Source organism: Macaca mulatta, chromosome 1, assembly GCF_049350105.2.
Source record: "Macaca mulatta isolate MMU2019108-1 chromosome 1, T2T-MMU8v2.0, whole genome shotgun sequence".
Taxonomy (NCBI): Eukaryota; Metazoa; Chordata; class Mammalia; order Primates; family Cercopithecidae; genus Macaca; species Macaca mulatta.
In genome coordinates, this window is record NC_133406.1 from 35,862,304 (window position 1) to 35,883,208 (window position 20,905).

A 20,905-nucleotide genomic window follows, 5' to 3' on the forward strand; every position below is an offset into this window, starting at 1 on the left:
GATATGACAGCTTCTCAGAAATTACTGGACTCCAGGCCATTAATTAATCAATACAGGCTAGCTATCGATTATAGAGTTTCCTATTCCAGACTTACAGCCTTGGGCCAATTAAGGATCCCTTACTTTTATGAACTAAAACCCAATTGAAGTTTCTAATTGCATCATGATAGCATTTTAAATTCATTAGAATGCTTTATCTTAATAGAAAAAAATATTTCTATACATTTACTCCATCTTTGTATTCTTCCAGTGAAGAGTGTATTCAAGAATAGCTTTCCTGATCTCAACCAGATGAATAATTTACATAAAATGAACTAATGCATATCATATCACTGCAAGAAAAGTCTATGTCTATAATCATACTTCCTCACATTTGTATTGTACTGCAGTTTATGAAATAGATGTGAAATTATAGATTACTGCATTTGATTCTCACAACTGTGTGAGATATAAGAAGAAAAATCATTATCCACATTATCTACACATATCTTAAATGAGGTAACTAAGGTTCAGAAAGAATAAATTATTTACTGTATGTCACATAGCTAATAAGTGGTTCGAGCTGATGTGAATATGTAGGGCTTTTGGCTTCAGTTTGAGTGTTTTTTTCTATTATACTCTTTGTTGTGTGTGTTGATAGGAATCCTAACTTGCTGACAAAATAAGAAAGAAGGGAAAAACAAAGGCAAAAAATTACACACACATACACGCACACACACACACACACACCCCTCTTATACCAGCAGAATACTGTACAGTAATAATTGAGCCAATTTATGATCATATTTTTGCAATTTGGAAAAAATATAAAGCTGACTCCTTACTGTACTCTTTTTATCTCTCCTCCTCTGCCAAAAAATCCAAATGGATTGAATGAAAACTTTAAAACTCTAAAAGAAAATATAGCTTATTTCTTATGACCTTGGAATTTAAAAACTCTTTGTCAACATAAACTGGGGGGAAATAATTATAAATATGACAGAAAAAGAACTAATTTACTTAATATACAGAGTGTTTACATATCAGTTAATTTTAACAATTAGGAAAATGGTTTAAGAACATGGAATAGCAGTTTATAATTCACAGAAAAGGGAACTGAGATTGCCAATAAACATGTACAAATGTCCTCAATCTCATAATTAAAGAAATGCACACTAAACCCATAATCAAATACCATTTTTTACTAATTATACAGGCAAGAGATTTTGAAGTTCAGCCACATCTCATGTTGAAGATAGCATGTAGAAACATGCACTGCTGATAGACACTTAAATTGGTGTTGTGTTTATGGAGGGTAATTGAGCTGTATCAGAAATTTAAATGCATATGCCCTTGGATCTAGCAATTTCACATCTGAGAATTCAAAGTATGAATATATGCACATGTGCATGAAGATAATATGTACTAAGATATTCTGAATTTTGTTGCTAATCACAAAAAAAGGAAACTTAGATGGTCGTCAAGGACTGTAAATTATTACAAGTTCATGTAAAGGAATACTATGTGGTCATTACAAAGAGACAAAGTATATCTGTATGTTCCAATATGGATAGAAGTCCAAAATATTCTCTTAAAAACAGTATTGTACCATCCCATTTATGTAAATGAATATGTATATATAGATATATGTTTATATTTAAATATATATTTTTAAATACATACAAATATATTGTTATATAAATATATGTAATATGTATTACATATACTTATATAATTATATACATATATGGGTACCTTTGTATAAAATATTTCTGGGTTCACAAAAACTGTTAATGGCCTCCTTTCTATAGGAGGTTGTGGGAGGTACCCTTTTTTTATTATTTACCTTCTATCCTTCTGAACTCCTGGAATTTTTTGCCAAGAGTATTTATCACTTATTGTTTAAGGAGAAAAATTAAAAGATGATTAATTTTTTAAAAAAGCTGTTTCAAACCCATGTCTCCCTCTACTTATTTTACTGTTGTCAACCCTTTACAATCAGACTTGTGGAGTTAATCTTCACTTCCTCATATTTCATTCATTTTCTCAACCCACTGAAATCTCATTTTTGTCCTCTTTTCTGAAACTGCTCTTGCCAGCGTCTCCAATTACCTCTAAATTCAATTCTCAAATTCAGTGGCCACCTTTCTTGAGACCCCTCTTTCCGGGCCTTCTGTCATGTGGTTTTTCTTCTCTCTCAAATTCTTCAGTGTCTTTTGTCAGTTTTGTAGCTTTAAATGTTAACATGCCTCAGGTTATGTTTTTAGGTTGTCTTCTCAATATGTGTGTTCTGTTTCACGTTCACATCTACCCCCACAGGAACCTCAAACTCAACTTGTATAAAACTTGATTTTATTTGTACTGTCATCTCAACCAGCATTGCCTCCTTTCCTATCCCTGTGAAGGACATCATCGTCTTTCACCCAGTATTTCAAGCTGGAAATGAGCAGTTGTCCTGGACTCTACCCTCTCCCCAGTTCCTCTAGCATTCCAGTCATCAAAGCGTATTTACCTCTTAAATCTCTCTCTGTGCCATCTACTTCGTCCCCATATCTGTTAGTCTAATTCATTATCTTTACTCAGATTACTACCATAATCAATGAACTGGTTTCCAGGTCTTTCATTTCTTTTCTCTCCACTCTCTGTGTACTCCTTTCTTTCTCCACTCCTTAGCCAAGGTAGTTTTACTGAGACACACATCTTACCATGTAATTCCCCCTCTACCACCTAAAGCCTTCCGATGTACATCTACTGGTATTGTGATCAAATTTAAATACCCACACATGACTACAAGTCTGTGATCTCTCTCAAACCTCATTATTCACCAGGCCTCACCCACTGCAACACCCCAGCCTCCTCCTTCTAACATCCATACTATAGTAGAACCACGCTGCTGAATTTCTTTCACTGTCTGAACACCACAGCCTTGCATACTCTCATACAGGCCTTTTCACATGCTATGCGTTGTCTCTAGGTCTCCACACCTGCATATAATGAAATTCATCCCCTCCCCATGAAGATGGTTACAACTTTATGTTACTGTTTTCTCCAAGAAGTCTTCTCTGAACCACCCCCACCTTAAAATCCTCTACTTAGTGCTCATAGAGCCTTTTTTGGCATCCTTTTTCATAAGTCTTGTCACATTGTATTATAATGGATTGTTAACTCACTAGATTATAAATTGTGTGTGAGTACACAGACCATGCTTTAAGTCTTCACCTTTGTATTCCTTGCATCTACCTCTAGTATAGTGCCTGACCCATAATGCACACCACTTAATTATTGGTTAGATTGATGGATTCTTACATATATTCATGTATACAACCAAATGAGAAACTAATGGGAAAGCAAGTCATTTATGAGTTTAGGAATTATTAAAAAGTCAATGTTGCCAAGCATGTTGGCTCACACCTGTAATCCCAGCACTTTGGAAGGCTGAGGCAGGAGGATCACCTGAGGTCAGGAGTTCGAGACCAGCCTGGCCAACATGGTAAAACCCCGTCTCTACTAAAAATACAAAAGTTAGCTGGGAGAGGTGGTGCACGTCTGTAATCCCAACTACTTGGGAAGTTGAGGCACGAAGATCACTTGAACCCAGGAGGCGGAAGTTGCAGTGAGCTGAGATTGCACCACTGTACTCTAGCCTGGACGACAAGAGTGAGACTATGTCTCAAAAAAAAAAAAGTCAATGTTACTGAACTTCACCAGTTTTTTTCCTCTCTTATCCTTCTTTTACCCATTACTTTTATGGCAATTATGAGACTAAAAGTCTGGCAACTGAAATCAGAAATAAGGAAATAAAAGCTATAGTCTGTCCACTGTTACTGGTATGTTACTTGAGTTGGATTACAAGTTTGGTTTGGTTTGGTTTAGTTTCTGTTTTTTAAAATTCAATATAGTTATGTTTATATTGAATTTGTTTAATAGGTACTAGTAGATTATATTACATTTGCAATTTAAGGACAAAAAGATGTGTTATAACATGGTATAGTTTCTGTAAAGGAATTATTCCCTAGTGTCTATCATCTTGGAGGCAAGTTGGATTTTCTACTCCCTAGAACATGTCTTAATGTTTATAATCTAGTCTTCCTTCTGTATCCACCTTCACTGTATATCTACATGTATATGTAACAAGTACAAAGTAAGTAAGGATATTTTTGTCTATGCTGATACATTTCTTTACCATGAGTTTCTCATTCTGAGTGACAACTCAGGCTGACATCCTTCTTCATCATTACCAGCTGGTCCCATTAGACCATCCTGTCCTAGAGGTTGAGAGCAGGGAGAAGTAGGACCTATATGTTATGTTTCCATAAATAGCTTTCTAGTGTGAATGGTGTGGTGTGTATTTTTAAGCTAACATAAAAATCAGTGAGTAATATAAGCAGTAGAGACTACTGGCTTTAACTACAGCAGGTAAACCAGTTCAGCCGGTGCTGTCAGGATCCTCAGGGCGAACAAGTCTTTGCACATAAGTAGAGCTCTGGTAAATGAGTTCTAATTTCTTTTTTTTTAATCCAGGGAGGGAAACCTTTAAAATTATGATACAAGAAAGGATCTGCACTTTCAAATGGCAAACATCAGTTGAATATTTTCACAAAATACTTAATTGGAAAATAATAAAATCTAGGGAGCAGGTAAAGCTACATTTTTCCCAAAGTGAAAGCTCAAATTCAATTTTTAAAAAACTGATTAGACACTATATAAACTTGCTGATAGAGTATTAGGATACCCAATTTTGTTAATTACTACCTAGGACATTTTCAAACAAGGTGAGTGCCTTAGAAATGCATACTGATAAATACAACAGTATGTTGCTGCACCCAGCTTACTGGCTGAGCTGTCTCATCAGGAATTCACTGAAGCAGTCTGGAATCATAACTGCCAAGCCAAGCAGAAACTCACCTGCACTGGAGTCCAGGATTTTATGTGGCAATAAGCATTTTTAATTAAAAGTTTCCCAATTCCTAAATTTGGAACTACATCTGTAAACATGTGGCAGATTGAGCTAGCACCACCAAGCCTCATTGGAGCTGTGGGGGAAATGTGGCATTTTGAAAAATTGGCCAGTTAAGCTGAGAAAATCCAGCTGTGTTTTACTTAAAATTGCACTAATCAGTGTTACTTTATTCCCGTTTTCTTCACCAGTGTATTTGCTGTTATGTGTATGTTGGCTCCCCATCTCCCAGCCCTTCACTTTTATCTTTTAAGACTGATTCGTATAGTGGTAAGGATTCAAGCAGTATAATACTCATTCACTTTAGTGAGTAATAGAAAGCCTCACCTGCCTTGTAGTTTATTTCTTAAATAAGTCAGAAGCAGCAGGTAATTTTCATCAGCAAAGCAATTAGATTTTAACCATTACCTATCACATTGCTAGAGGTCTTGAAGTTTACACACAAATCAAGATTGTCTGCTCACTTTAAGATAAGAATATAAATAATATGGTGTTCCTTAATTAGAAGTAAAACTGCCTCTGGGAAGCAGTTTTTTCATTTAAATCAATACATGAATTATTCTTACATGGTGTTTGGGATGATGGGGCAGTATGGAAAATAGTCAGGGAGAGAACCTGGCCCGTAGTCAAGGGATTCACAAAGTCCACTTTCAAGGATGGGTTAGATTTTTTGATGAAGGCCATTGTCAGATTGGACTGGGAATCGTTATTTTAAACTCATTATTCTCCCAATAAATCCACATTCTGCTTTCCATTAGAGGAGTAAACTCTGGTGCCACACAGGACTACTAAAACTCTGTAGTTAGTAGATCTAAGAAAAACCAATTCAGGAGGAGGTAAACATGAATTAGAAGAAACTTGGGGTTACTAATGCTATTATATTGAAATATTTGTATAAATAATGCCTCCCCTGTCCCAAGCCATTCCCAGGCTGTTTGATCTTCCTGTTTACTATGCTTCTCTGGGAATTACTTCTGTCTTCTCGGAGACACTTTCTTCCCAATACAGGGAGGGCTTGCTTATTTATTCAGTAATAATGTTGAACATATTAGCAACTTTGGTTTTCAATTCAGTACACACACATAAAAATGCTAAAAAATATGAGATTCTGAACTATGTATTAATTGAAATTTTGGTAACTAGGAGGAGTTTGGAGTTATAGTTCCAAGTGGCTTAGTTTTAAATCCTCTTATGGCTACATTTGAAGTTAGACCTAAGTATCAAAATGAAACTTGTTCAGCACTGGAAATGCAGTGAAAAAAAAATAGTTTTCACCATCTTTCTCTAAAAGAAAAAAATATATATAACCCAGGTAAGTTTCAGTAAAATAATACCTAGAAACATTAAACCACCAGTAGGCACTGTAAAGGAAACAGAACACATGTGAGAGAAAGCTTTGTACTTGCAAGATGAGATATAGGAAATAGCTTCTGGTAAAGGCGTGGGAATTGTATATGAAGCAAGCTAAAGTTTCTCAGGTTAGTTCCTAGCAGAGGTTTTACTTTTTATTTTTTATTTATTTTGTATTTTTGGTAGAGATGGAGTTTCACCTTGTTGCCCAGGCTGATCTTGAATTCCTAAGCTCAAGTGGTCTGCCCACCTCGGCCTCCCAAAGTGCTGGGATTACAGGCGTGAGCCACCTAGTAGAGGTTTTAATAAGAGATTATCTTCCACTCCTAGAGTTGGCCTCATCTCTTTTCTATTGCCTTTTACTGTGAACTTGTTCATAGAAATGGATAGAAGCCTCACCATTCCTTCCTGTCTTAAAGTAGTCAACTTTGCCACGTTTGCAGAGCATGCCCCTTGCGTTATTCAACATAGTTTCTCCTTGGTGCCTTCCAGCTCTAATCTCCTTATACGTGTAGCACCATGGCAACAGGCCCAGCCTAGAGCCCAGGTGCCTTATTTGTTACCTGAGGGGCTAGGTGCAGCCTGAAGGAATATTACCTATCCTACAAATTGGATAGATGAAGTCTTGATCTGTTGTTTGTGTTTCTCTTCTGCTTCTATGGAAGGCTTGAAATAACACCTGGAAAACATTTATTCAAAGATGTTATCAGTAACCAAAGGCAACAAAGAAGCCATCTTCTGTTTGTTCTCGTCTTCTAAACAGAGAATTGTTTTCTGACATATAGCTCAGAAAGTGACTTGCTATACCGGGACATGTGGCATCGCTATGATTTGGGGTTGCACTGCCAGGTGGCTCTACCATTGCTTCATGTAGGTAGACATTTATTTTGTTTGAAATAAAATTAATTTATGCTTTAGAAATTTTTCCTAGAGAATTTAAAAAATAAAAGTAAGCCTTTGTCATACCTCCTTCTGTTTTAAACATGCCTTAATCTTTCCTGTTGAAATGCTCACCCCAGAGCATGAGAGGATTTTTCCGTCCAGCAACTCCTCCTGGGAAAAATGGGCTAGAATTGTTGTTTTGTTTAAGAAAGATTGCAGTGTCCAGTTTCCTGAATCAGGCTTCCCATATAGCATATTGGGAAAGATTATATGATAATTAAAGTATAATCTTTCTAACATTTAATTATTTATAGTTGAGGTACTATATTTGCAGTACATAACATGTCATTGTCTTATACATAGAACAAAGGGAAATAAATATGGAGCTTACACTGTAATTTTTTTGTTTTTTTATTTTTAAATATTTTAATTTTTTGTTCTTGACCAATATCAGAAAAATAAACATTGTCATTTTAAAATACAAAACATTAGGTAGCATTTGTCCCTTTTGCGTATACTTTGTACTATCAACAAGAAATGTAAATGTTGACTTTTTTACTTTAAAAATTACTAAATATCAGAACACATGTTTTGCAGCCTAAACTTTAAATGGTGGCTTATTTTTGTGTGTGTGTGGAAAGAAGAACTAAAATCCTTGTAAGCTTAAGATTTTTCTTATTTTATGAAATTTGATTAAACAATGTTAGAATAAAGGTAGAAAGGAGAAAGCAGCCTTAGTGCTAGTTTCTTATATCTTTTTACTTTGTAATTTAACCAAAAGCTATTCTGACATTAAATATTTAAGTTCCTTTTAGTGTTAATGTAGTTATTTCAAGGAATTTAATGAAGCTGCTTATTTACTGTGTTTTATAAAAACGATTGTCTTTACACAAGGCATTTCTTTTTATCCTTATTACTAAGTACTTCTGCTTGAAATATATGTATGTAACTCTGGGTGTTTCCTGCAACAGATACTATAATTATTGAGTCAAACTGCATGGCCATCCAGTTTGGCATTCAAGAATGTTGTACTTCATATGTTTGACTCCTTTAATTCTTTCAAGAGGAAGGCAGTGAAGTACTGGCTCTTGTAGTGCCAAGAGTCATGATTCCTAGCATTCTTCTTATAAACAACTAGGAAACAAAATCAGCCAGGATGACTGAACGGTGCTGACAAAGATCTCTCTTCTAGATGAGAATTTTTTTCCATGGTGGGAGATTTCTTCAAGGCATTTTATTCTTTATTCATACTTATACAGTAAAGCATGTATAGAACCAAAAGCCTGCCAGAAAAGAATTCTATATTGAGAGGGAAATCAGGACTTTTGAAAGACAAGGTCTTGTGCTAAAAAGCTTAGCTTTGACTCTGTGTGTGTGTGTGTTCTGCCAAAGTAGAAAGAAACAAAATGAAGATTCAGCCACTACTATTTTGTCAGTGATATAAGAGGATAAAGCTATAACATGAAAAACAAAAAGAAATAATTTGTCTTTTGACAATACCTTTGCATAAGAAAGAATATATAAGATAACCTTAAAGAGTGTATGTTTCGGCCAGGCATGGTGGCTCAAGTCTGTAATCCCAGCACTTTGGGAGGCCGAGACAGGTGGATCACGAGGTCAGGAGATCGAGACCATCCTCCCGGTGAAACCCCGTCTCTACTAAAAAATACAAAAAACTAGCCGGGCGAGGTGGCGGGCGTCTGTGGTTCCAGCTACTCGGGAGGCTGAGGCAGGAGAATGGCATAAACCCGGGAGGCGGAGCTTGCAGTGAGCTGAGATCCGGCCACTGCACGCCAGCCTGGGCGACAGAGTGAGACTCCGTCTCAAAAAAAAAAGAGTGTATGTCTCTCCATCTTCCAAGGTAGGAATGAGAATAAAAAACAATGTCTGTAATGGGATTTGAAGCTCACTTAAGACTAGTAAAATTATAGTATATTTTTATGCTATATTGAAAAAAAGTGTGTGTGTACTCACATAGTTTTATAGAGAGAATATATTTGCCACATAAATATGATTACTATTACTGTAACTGTAGATTAACTATTAATTTGTTCCTCCTTTATTTCTTCCCTTAGGCATTTGTACATTTATTGTTATCCTCCGTTGCATTAGACCTTCATTTCCTTGCTGGCCAAGTTACACTATCTTAAATATCTTTTTCTACTTTTAGGTCTCGTGGGCTGCCTAAACTAAAAGAGTCACGTTCCCATGAATCCTTGCTGAGCCCATGCAGCGCAGTGGAATGTCTAGATCTTGGTAGAGGGGAACCTGTATCAGTGAAACCACTTCATAGTAGCATCCTTGGACAAGACTTCTGCTTTGAGGTAAAAATAAAGTATAGAAAAAAGGAAGAATAGTTAAACAACAATTGGATTTTCTGTCTAGTAATTTTGCGATTTCATTACTGTGCAGTTGTATGATTTAATTAACTGGTTTTCAGTTGCTAGAAATTATCTACTTACAGAGAAAAAGTTAGAAATCTATTCATCTAATCACATTTGCAGCTAAAGTTATTGAAGATAGCTTTGCATTCCTTTGGCTTTGTCTCCTTTCAGTAAAATTTGATTCTTAGTACATTTTCATCGGGGACAAGACTAACAATAACATTACATTAGTATATTAATTTTTAGTATTGGTAAGAATGACATTCATCATGTTATTTTTCTAACCACAGCATGAGTGGTTCAAGATCTGAGACCATGTTTTTCTTATTTATCCATCCATCCATCCAGGACATTTTGACCTAAATGTCTTATGTATTTTTGAAATCCCCTGTACCTAACCCAGACCCCAGCACATTGCAGGTGCCTGATTTTTGGATAAACAAAATTGCCAACTATCATAAGGTAATTTCTCCCTTTCAAATATATACTACTGGCCAGTTACAAGTAAAATTTAAAAACTATATATACATATATTTATACATACATAGAATTATTAGGGCTGAGACTTGATTAATTAATAAGAGCTTACTAAGTGACTAGAGATGAGTCCTATACTAGACGTTGTAGAAGTCAAAAGATGTTTGGTTCCTCTTCTGATGGACCAGCACTGTCCAAAAGAAATATAGTACAAGCTGCATGCATATCCAAAATATTATCATTTCAACATGTTCACTATCAGAGAAATTGTTTCCTTTTTTTTAAAACTAAGTCTTCAAATCTGATGTGTGTTTACACTTACAGCACATCTCAACTGGAATAGCCATGTGAGGCTAGTAGCTGCTGTGTTGGACAGAACATATAATCTGATTGGATTTATTAGGTTGTGACCAGAGATTGAGTTAATAAGTGAGCAAACTTCAGCAATTTAGGCAGGACATTTATTGGTGTTCTTTTTTATAAAAATCAGTTGAACTGTCTCATGTTTGTGGAACTCAGTACATTAGGCTGTATACCAAGCCCAGAGTTAGGTGCTAAGTATATAACAACATATTTCATTTTTAAAGGACTATGTTAATAGTGGTCAGGTTAACCTAATAAATGACTAGAAATCAACAGGCTGGTTGCCTAGTGGAGGAAAAATGGGTTCCAAAGATAGTAATTCAATATTAGTAACTCTTTGATTTCATTTAGTACCCTTCTATGATATAGTGAAGACAGTCTCAAGAAATCTGATAAGCTGTTTCAGAAACTCTCATCCTTTATTACCTATTTTTTATTAACTAAAAGTTGAACATATTTATTTGCAGGTAATTTAAGGTATTGCCTAAAAGGCCTTTAATTTTGATTTTCTGAACCATAGGCCAGTTTTAATTTCCTCGGCTGAATTTAAAATGGCCTTTGTTCTCATACCTGGAAATGGATGTGGATGCCACCTAACCAAAAAGCAGATGTAGAGGTAGATATAGGTATCAAAAAACTAGTAAAGATCATCTTAGTTTCTTATGGTATGATTTGGGTTCATAGCATATGTCTAACTCACAGCTCTGCATTCCTTTTGGCCTGTCTACTTTCAATAAAATTGGACTCTTAGTACATTTTCATCAGAGGACGAGACTAACAATAACACTAAATTAGTATATTAATTTTTTAGTATTGGTAAGGATGTCGCTCATTATGTTATTTTTCTAACCACAGCATGAGTAGTTCGGGATCTGAGACCATGTTTTTCTTATCTATCCATCCATCCATCTATCCATCCTAATTCCAGGACATTTTGACCTTATCATTTAAGAGTTAGAGGTATGCTATGAACCCAAATGATAGAGCCCTGAAATCCAGTGTTTTCTTTTTCTTATGTCTAATTTTTATGTTGAAGGTTACCTACTTAAGTGGAAGTAAATGTTTCAGCTGTAACTCCGCTTCTGAGAGAGATAAGTGGATGGAAAACCTTCGCAGGACAGTTCAACCTAATAAGGTAATAGTAGCTTCAAGTATCAAAAAAATGTATAACTTTGTAAGCAGTTAGTTAATAGCAGGTAAGTGTGGTAGTAATACCTTAATTTGTCTACAGCTTGAGAGTTTTAAAGCACATTTATATGTTACACCATTTGTAGTAAGCCATTATTGTATTGCTATAGAGAAATATCTGAGACTGAGTAATTTATCAAGAAAAGCAGTTTAATTGGCTCACAGTTCTGCTGGCTTTATAGGAAGCATGGTGCTGTTATCTGCTCAGCCTCTAGGAAGTCATCAGGAAGCTTACAGTCATGGCAGAAGGCAGACGGGGAGCAGGCATATCACATGGTGAAAGCAAGAGCAAGGCGAGAGAGACAATGTGTATGTGAGTGATTTGGGGGGAAGGTGCTACACACTTTTAAACCACCGGATTTCACAGGAACTCAGTATCAGGAAGATGGAACCAAGCCATGTGGAAACTGCCCCCATGATCCAAACGCCTCCCACCAAGCCCCACCTCTAGCATTGGGGATTACAATTCAACATAAAATTTGGACAGGGACAAATATCCAAACTGTATTATCATTCTAAGCTAAAAATAGTCTTACTGCAGATATTATTGGCAAATATTATTGCCATGGTTCTACCAGCATGGATAAAAGGACTCTGAAAAGTTAGGTGAATTAGCCATGTCAGAAGCTAGTACATGATAGAAGAGGGACTAGAATACAAACTTCTTAACAATTTATCTCTTTTATTTGCAGAAATTAAGCTGGTTATATGAAAACTTACCATTACAAAATGATATTTTCTTAACCCAAGTAAATAAAATAGAATGAACTATATGTAATGAACTAATATATAGAATGAACTATATGTAATTCTTCAAGATTCTAATGCATTCTTGTTTAGAGCTTGCCGTTAACCTAAGCAATGAGATAGCAATCCCATTATTTGTTGACTCCCCTTAATAGAGTACCTAATGAACATTGCCAACTTAAGAAAAAAACGTTTTTTTTCCTGCAATGTCAGCTCTGAAATTCAACTTTGTTGCTTCTTTATAGGACAATTGCAGGCGAGCTGAAAATGTTCTTCGTTTATGGATCATTGAAGCCAAGGACCTTGCCCCTAAAAAGAAATATTTCTGCGAACTGTGCCTTGATGATACCCTCTTTGCTCGTACAACCAGCAAGACCAAAGCAGACAATATTTTCTGGGGCGAACATTTTGAATTCTTCAGCCTTCCACCTCTTCATAGTATCACAGTTCACATTTACAAGGATGTGGAAAAAAAGAAAAAAAAAGACAAGAATAATTATGTAGGGCTAGTCAACATCCCCACTGCCAGTGTGACTGGTCGCCAATTTGTAGAAAAGTGGTATCCGGTGAGTACACCTACACCCAACAAAGGAAAGACAGGAGGACCTTCTATTCGGATTAAATCACGTTTCCAAACTATCACCATTCTGCCTATGGAGCAATATAAAGAATTTGCAGAATTTGTCACCAGCAACTACACCATGCTGTGTTCTGTCCTTGAGCCAGTAATTAGTGTGAGAAATAAAGAGGAGTTGGCTTGTGCCTTAGTGCACATTCTTCAAAGTACTGGCAGAGCCAAGGTAAGTAAAAAAGGGGGATTGCAGTACCTGAAATCTCTTCCCTACCTTTCATAAACCAAAATAATGGATACTGTAGAAACCCAAATTAGAGAAATGTGCTTTACTACTGGTAAAAACAAGAAGAATTAAGAAGAAAACCTATCAGATCCAGAAAAGACGAAGATTAGAAAACTAAACAAGTAAAATGGAGAGACCAACAAATACTTAAAGTCCATTTGCATGAAACATAGATAACACAGCCAGCCCTTTCTTGTCTGACAAAATAAATAGTAGAATTGGCATGATAACCCTACAGCATGTTCAAGGTTCCTTACCTTTAATTTAGTTCTAGAGTGTTGTATGGTGGTTTTCTTCCTCACTGTACTTTGTTTAAGATTAACTGATGGCGCTATCCTTTAGGCACAGAAGGAGGTATTCCAGAAGCATATTGGATATTAGCAAGAGTCTTTGTGGGATTAAAATCTATATTTAGAATAAAAATCCAAGGGATATTATACAATTGGTAGCTGTTTCATGATACACTTATCTTACTTCACGTTGGATAGAAGTAAAAACTCGGGAATATTTTTTTTTAAAGGAGAAATGTGCTGGTTATAGGAAGAACAAAAATCAGTTGAGAGAGTCTTTGACCTATGAAGGATATTCACTTAACTACGAAGAGTTACCATTATACTGTATGCAAACTGGTCATGATAAAATTACATCTCAGATCCAAAGAAATTCACAGCTAGAATAATGTATTTAGAACCAAACAAAATAAAGTACTATTACTATTTCTTGGTATGTCAGAATATATCAATATATTCAATATTTAGTCTCTTATCTGGCTTCTATGGATTATAACTTTTGTGTTTCAATCTACTAATGATAATCTTGGGCATTCTGTCATTTAAAAAACTTACAAGTTTGGAGCGAGGTGTCACTGAAATTTTGAATTGTATGGATATGTTTCTACTTTTCAGTTGCTCAAGGTTCAGAATATATGTAAGGCTTTTTAAAATAACAATATTGATTTACATACACTTTAGGTAGAATAAACACCCATTTAAAGTGGAAAAGTTCAGTAAGCTTTGACTGATTTTGCACCCATTGAAACCACCACTATGATCAAGATACAGAATGTTACCGTTACCCCCAAGAGTTTCCTCCTGTCTCTTAGCATTAAGTTTAATAGTGATTCCTAAGTCTACAACTCTGTTATACTGTTAAACTGCCCCAGAGTAAGTCCCATTGACATTTAAAATGCTTAATTTTAAAGTAAAAGTAAATCAGCATATTCCTCCTATTTTGGCATTTGCAGCCCTTGAAATATCCAATAATTATATAGCATTCAAAATATACGATGTTATCACATTTCAAACTGAACAACCAGTATTGAGCTTTACAAGAAGTTATTTAAGACTGTTGAGGAATGAAGCAGCTGTTTCTTTGCACCTTTATTTCCCCTTATGCTGTCCTTCTGGTTGGATGGATGGGCGGGCAGACAGAAAGATAGCCTAGACAGTGACTTCAAGTGATGAGTTCAGTAGACTCTACATTGACACTGTGGACCGATTTGTAGCTATTATATATTGAACACCTAATATATGCCAGAAACTGTTAGGTACTGGAGATATGGTGGTAAACAAAAACAGAAACTGGTTTTCTGGGGAAAATAAATATTAATCAAGTAATTACAGAAATAAATAAGATTACAGTGAGAACTGCAGAGGATAAAAAGAGAGATGATACTATGAAATGGAGCAATTGCAGCTCACTAATGGAGTTCAGGGGCAATGTTGGTCAGGGACGCCTTCACTGAGGAAATGATGTGTGAATTAAAATCCAAAGGATCCCAGGAATGAGCTACATGATAGTAGGGGTGGAAGCAAGGGTGGGAGCAGAGCAGAACTGAAAACAGTATTTGGGGGGAAAAAAAAAGGCTTTGTGGTAAATAGAGAACATTCTGTGTGTTAGAAAGGGCTTGGTGTATTAAAGGACCTAAAAAGAAAAGGTACAAGTCTTGAAAGGTAGACAGAAACCAGAAAATATAGGGACTTGTAGACTACATTGAGAATTATGGCCTTTATCAAAAGTGCAATGGAAAATCTTTGAGGAAATTTTAAATGTAGGGGTAGTAACACCTAAGATTTTATCCTGATTGCTTTTTTTCCTTTCAGATGAATCTGATAGCTTTAGTTTTAAAGCAACATTTCCAGGATGTCTGATATTTCAGCAGTCTCTTCTAATGTATATTATTTATTCAGTTGCTTTCTGCCTTATTGAACATTATTCTACCAGGATTTTCTGACTGACTTGGTGATGTCTGAGGTGGATCGTTGTGGAGAACATGATGTCTTGATCTTCAGAGAGAACACTATTGCCACCAAATCCATTGAGGAGTACCTCAAGTTGGTGGGACAACAGTATCTTCATGACGCACTGGGTATGAAAGAGAAAAACATCTATTTTCTTTTCTTTACCTTTCGATTTTAAGTTATTTCACCCCCATGAGACAAATGAATTGAGCTCAAATTCTGCATGTTATTTAGTTCTAGTTGACTCAGGTGTTAAGGTTTGAGTCGTGGCCATAAGAAGTCTCTGCAGTACTCACCAGTGGAGAAATAACAATAAATGTAGAAACAGAAACCCTGTCAGCATACACTGCTACTCCGGGTCCCCAGCCTCATGATTCCAGGATGCACAGTAATATCAGCAGTGTCCATTGATAGATCTGAGATGGTCTGTTTTCCCCAAAGTGTTGGGTGTTTATATGCTGATGATATTACCTAGGCTTGAGAGTGTTACCCTGACATTTGTTATCATGCATGCAAAACTCTAATCAAAAGTGAAGAAAGTCTTGCCACTTCCCACAACTCCCCCACAAATTTCTGCCTTTGAGGTTTCTAGAATTTTTAACATAACTAATTTTTGTCCAATCAGTAGCTCTTGCTGACTAGGCTACACACTTGCAGTTCCAGATTTGGTCGTGAAATTGAGGCATTAACCACTAGAGTAAGGCACTGTGCTGGTCACTTTAATATACATCCCGATAGAGCAGATGTGAGTTCCTTGAAGAAACTAGCCCTTTGTTTTACCTCCATATCCCCACTACCTGCACAGACTGTTGAGCAGCACTGTCCAATAGAAATATAATATGACCCATGTGTGAGTAATTTTATTTATTTTTATTTTTTGAGTAATTTTAAATTTTCTAGTAGTCACAGTATTAAAAAGGATGAAGAGAAACAGGTGAAATTGATAACATAATTCGTTTGACCCAGTATATCCAAATACTATTTAATGGCTTAAAAGAATAAAAGTTATTAATTAGGTGTTTTACTTTTTTATTCTTTTTGAAAATCAGTGTGTATTTCACATGTATCACACATTTTAATTTGCATAAACCATTTCTAATGCTCAACAGCCACGTGTGACTATCAAGAGTAGAAAGTAAAAATATGTTGAATGATTGGAGAGATTTTTACCCTCAAGGAGTTTGCAATATAAGGATATAACATTAGGGATATCTCTGTACCAAAAAGAGACATTCTGTGTTCTTGCAAAGAATTTTAAAAAATTGAATCCAGCTGATAGAATTGTCAAACTTTCTGTGTGAAATGCATTTATGTTAGTATGTAGTTTGAAGAATAGAAAGGTTAAAAATAGACATTGAGCAAGAGCAGATAAGATAAGAAGTAGCATGGGGAAAAGGACACATGAACAAAAAGACATAGAGGTGGAACAGAACCAGGAATGTGTGGAATAAAACCATTTAGCTAGAAAAAGACATGAAAGAAACATGTGAACAATAAACAAAAAGATTAAACAATAATTAGAACCAGTTTGTGAATACCTCAAATGCCTGGGTGAAGATTTAAAGTTTACAGTAATCATTGGAGAGCCACTGAAAGTTTTGAGCAGGGTGTTTTCAGTGGAATTAACTTAGCAGACTAAGACGAGTTGTATCCAGGCATGGTGGCTCACGTCTGTAGTCCCAGCTACTTGGGAGGCCAAGGTAAGAGGATTGCTTGAGCCCAGGAGTTCGAGGCTGCAGTGAGCTATGTTCACATCACTGCCCTCCAGCCTGGGTGACAGAGAAAGACCTTGTCTTTAAAAAAAAGGTGAAGAAAGCCTACTGAAAGCCAATCAATTAAGAAGCCATTGTAGGCTGGGTGCGGTGGCTCACGCTTGTAATCCCAACACTTTAGGAGGCCAAGGTAGGCGGATCACCCAAGGTCAGGAGTTCGAGACCAGCCTGGCCAACATGCTGAAACCCCATCTCTACTAAAAATACAAAAATTAGCCAGGCATGGTGGTGGGCACCTGTAATTCCAACTACTAAAGAGGCTGAGGCAGAAGAATTGCTTGAACCAGAGAGGTGGAGGTTGCTGTAAGCCAAGATTATGCCATTGCACTCCAGCCTGGGAGACAAGAGCAAAACTCCTTCTCAAAAAAAAAAAAAAAGCCATTGTAATAAGAAAGAATGAGACTCTGAATGAGGGTAATCACGCAAGTAAGAATAGAGAAGAAGATGGATATGAGAAATAGTAAGGTTGAACTGATGGAACTTGGCAAATTTTTCAGTTTGTAGGAAGGAAGGAGGGAACAAATATTACAGAGAATTGTGGGGTTTTGTGAGTGACTAGGGGGATGACTAGATTCTTAACAGGAATAGAAACCACAGAAGTAGTAGGCGTGAAACAGGGGAAATTACATATATATTCAATTTGAAGTTCTAGTAGGAAATCTCAGGGGTTTTAGATAGGAAATCTAAGATACCTGTCTAGCTGGCTGTTGGAAATTTGAGACTAATTTACGGACGTGGAGAGGTTAAATGAAGCTGCAAGATTACCAGAGCAGGAAGAGAACCGGGCCAAGGATAGATCTTAGAGTGCACCTGGGTTTATGGTGTAGAATGAAGAAGAGGAATCAGAGAAGTGATCAGAGAAAGAGAGAGCATCCAAAAAGAAAGAAAACAGGAAAATACTGAGTCCTAGACACCAATAGAGAAGAAAGCATCAATAGAAAATTATGGAAGGTAAAGAAAAAGAATGGATATTGCATTTGGCACTTTAAATATCACTGCTGGTCGCTCACACTGGTTTCAGGAGGAGAGGAGCCAGGCTGTAAGGAATAGAGTGAGTCGCCATTCAAGAAACAGGATCAGTGTGTTTACATGAAGCAGACACATTATAGTAGCTACTACAATTAGTTTCTGCTCTGAAGTAGATTTTTTGTCTTCCTGTTTATCGTCATATTTTTTCTCTAATCATATAGACATTAAGAATGGTATAAAGAGCTTAAGAAAAGTACAAAGAAGTTTATAGTGTCATTTACATAAAGAGCTTATTACAGTCATAAATTATATCTCATGATTTGCTTTAATGATTTGTGTTTTGTTATAAAAGTCCACCAAAAAACAAAAAAGCATCTCAAACCGTATTCTCCATTCTATGGAGATAGGAGTGAATATTTATTGACTACCTGCTTCTTTGAAATCAAATATTCGTATTTGAAAATTCAGTCTGCTAAACAGAATTTCTGAATGAAATAATTTCCAAAACGAAAAGTGGGTACCAGTCCTTTGATAGGACAGTGAATGATTAAATGGCCGATGGGCTCAATGAGGCATGAAAATTAATTCAGTGGATATGGGAAGAAATTCAAGTAACCCCTCAGAAATCTCTGTAATAATATTTATAATCCAAGAGCAAGGGCCACAGTAGTAAAAATGGCTGCTGCTTCTAAGAGCATAAACAGAATTAATTGGTAGGCTTCTTCAGGACAGGGGCTGTATTGTCTTCTCATTAAAGTTTTGCTATATTTCATATACTTTGGGCAGAAAATAGATGCTGTTTCCAGACTGCTTGAAGAATTTTCAGAGAGAATTGATTTTAAAAGGTGCCAGTAATATTGTACAGTATCTGTCTGCTTCTTAGCCAGTCCTTATCTTAATTAAAGCGTTACTCTTTCTGCACAGACTCTGCATTGTTTAGACTTAAATCTTCCATCTGTTATCCTATTTTACCTTTCCATTTGAAATCAGATTGCACCTTGGTATCCTGTGACACACAGGAAATACTATCTGTGAGATATACAAAAGAAAGCCCTGAGAAGACCTGATTTCCACTTTTAGCAATGGAGGCAAATTCCTTTCAGCAGTAATATGTCCATCCTTGTTGACTTATTCCTACATGTGTAATTTTTATGCTAGATAATAATGACTTAATGATTTACATAGAAAATACGTCATAGAACATTCTGGGCACAAACTTAACATGTAAACAACATAACAAGCACCCCCTTTGGCTCTGGTTTTTTTCAAATGCAAGAAGGCAAACAAGTGGGTTTTTTAATCTCTCTTGGTAATTTTGATCAGTTAAGCACCTTCTAGTTACAAATCAATAAAAGCCTCTCCTTTCAATATGGTACATTCTACATGTTCAAACACTGGTTATTGTTTCAACAGTTAAAGTATTATTTTTCTATTTTGGAGCATTTTAAATATGTAATAATCAGGGACAAAAACTTTTTATGCTGGTACTATAGACAATTAATTTACTTCTGGTCCCTGGAGTTATCTATCTGGCGCTTTTCTTGAAGAATTAAAAATATTGTTAATATTCATGTTTTTTATTAATATTAGTATTTTTCCCTTGAATACATATAACCTAAAAGAAGTCACTAAACAGAATATTTAGGATACAGGTGTAGAGTTTGGCCAGTTTTTACATGGGATATTTGACACTGATTTCTTAGTTTTAAATTTAGGTACTCTTTAAATGAAGTTCATTTGTGGAAACATAGCTCAGGAGACATAGAGAACATATTGAATACATATCTTGTGAGAATTGGTAACATTTTTAAAAGCCTCTTATTAGTTTTGGCCATTTCACTTGACAAAAAATTATTCAAAAGTTGCATGATTTTTACATTAAAATACTTTTTGTATGGTGCTCCTACTAAGAGCCAGGTGCCATATTACATGCTTTCCATGCATTATGTCTGTTCTTCACCACAGCTCTGCAGGATGTTTACTATTAACACTGTTTTACAAATAAGACAGCTGAAACTCAGACTAATTAAGTGACTTTTCCAAGGCCCACAGTCAGTGTGTCTGACCTCAGTGCCTTTAATTTTTCTGTGCACCACTTTCCTTTCTGTATACCACATTGTTTCCTGTTCTCTAAGCATTTTTCCTCAAAATTATCACTTCTCATCCCCTGTCACAGGTATTTTTAAAAGCTTTCATTTATCTAAAAACTAACTGCTTTGATAGAAATGCTCTTTCTGCTGCTGCTGCTGCTACTTAGTTTTGCAGGCATTATTGTTCACTTTCATGAAGTCTGTTATAACTAGCCTGAACCTCAAGTAATAAACGCATATTTAGGAGAATCTTTGAAAGATCCACTCCTCTTTCATAAAGACCTATAAAAAACCAAGAATACATACTGCCATCTCTGATAAATATTTATTGAGCACCTGTAACATTTTGGGAGCTATTCAGAAGAGTCAAGATTTGAACATGAATAAAACCTAGTACCTAATCTCCAAAGGTATTCATCCTAGAAATGAAACAAACACAAACAATATGAAATACGAAGTAGTCGAAGATATACAAGCTATGGTGTGTACTAGAGGATAAACAGGTAAGGTAGGAATTTGTTCTTTCAGGGAATAGTGGGTGTATCTTTCTAGAACATAGGCCATATGAACAGGGCTTCTAAACTAAATTTATATGGAAAAGCATATACAGATTATGTAAGGAGATCTGCTGTAATATTGTGCAGTGTTGA

The 20,905-nt window shown here is 35.9% G+C and overlaps 1 protein-coding gene across 11 annotated transcripts in view; it reads left to right on the forward strand.

The window, feature by feature from the left end:
* Window positions 1-20,905, forward strand: part of RASAL2 (RAS protein activator like 2) — a 367,690-nt gene that overhangs the window by 322,957 nt on the left and 23,828 nt on the right. For all 11 annotated transcript variants that reach the window (XM_015123037.3, XM_015123044.3, XM_015123051.3 and 8 more), the window contains 4 exons: window positions 9,339-9,492; window positions 11,429-11,527; window positions 12,573-13,127; window positions 15,408-15,552. In XM_015123037.3, the coding sequence (XP_014978523.3) occupies window positions 9,339-9,492; window positions 11,429-11,527; window positions 12,573-13,127; window positions 15,408-15,552 (953 nt within the window). The remainder of the gene's footprint in view (window positions 1-9,338; window positions 9,493-11,428; window positions 11,528-12,572; window positions 13,128-15,407; window positions 15,553-20,905) is intronic.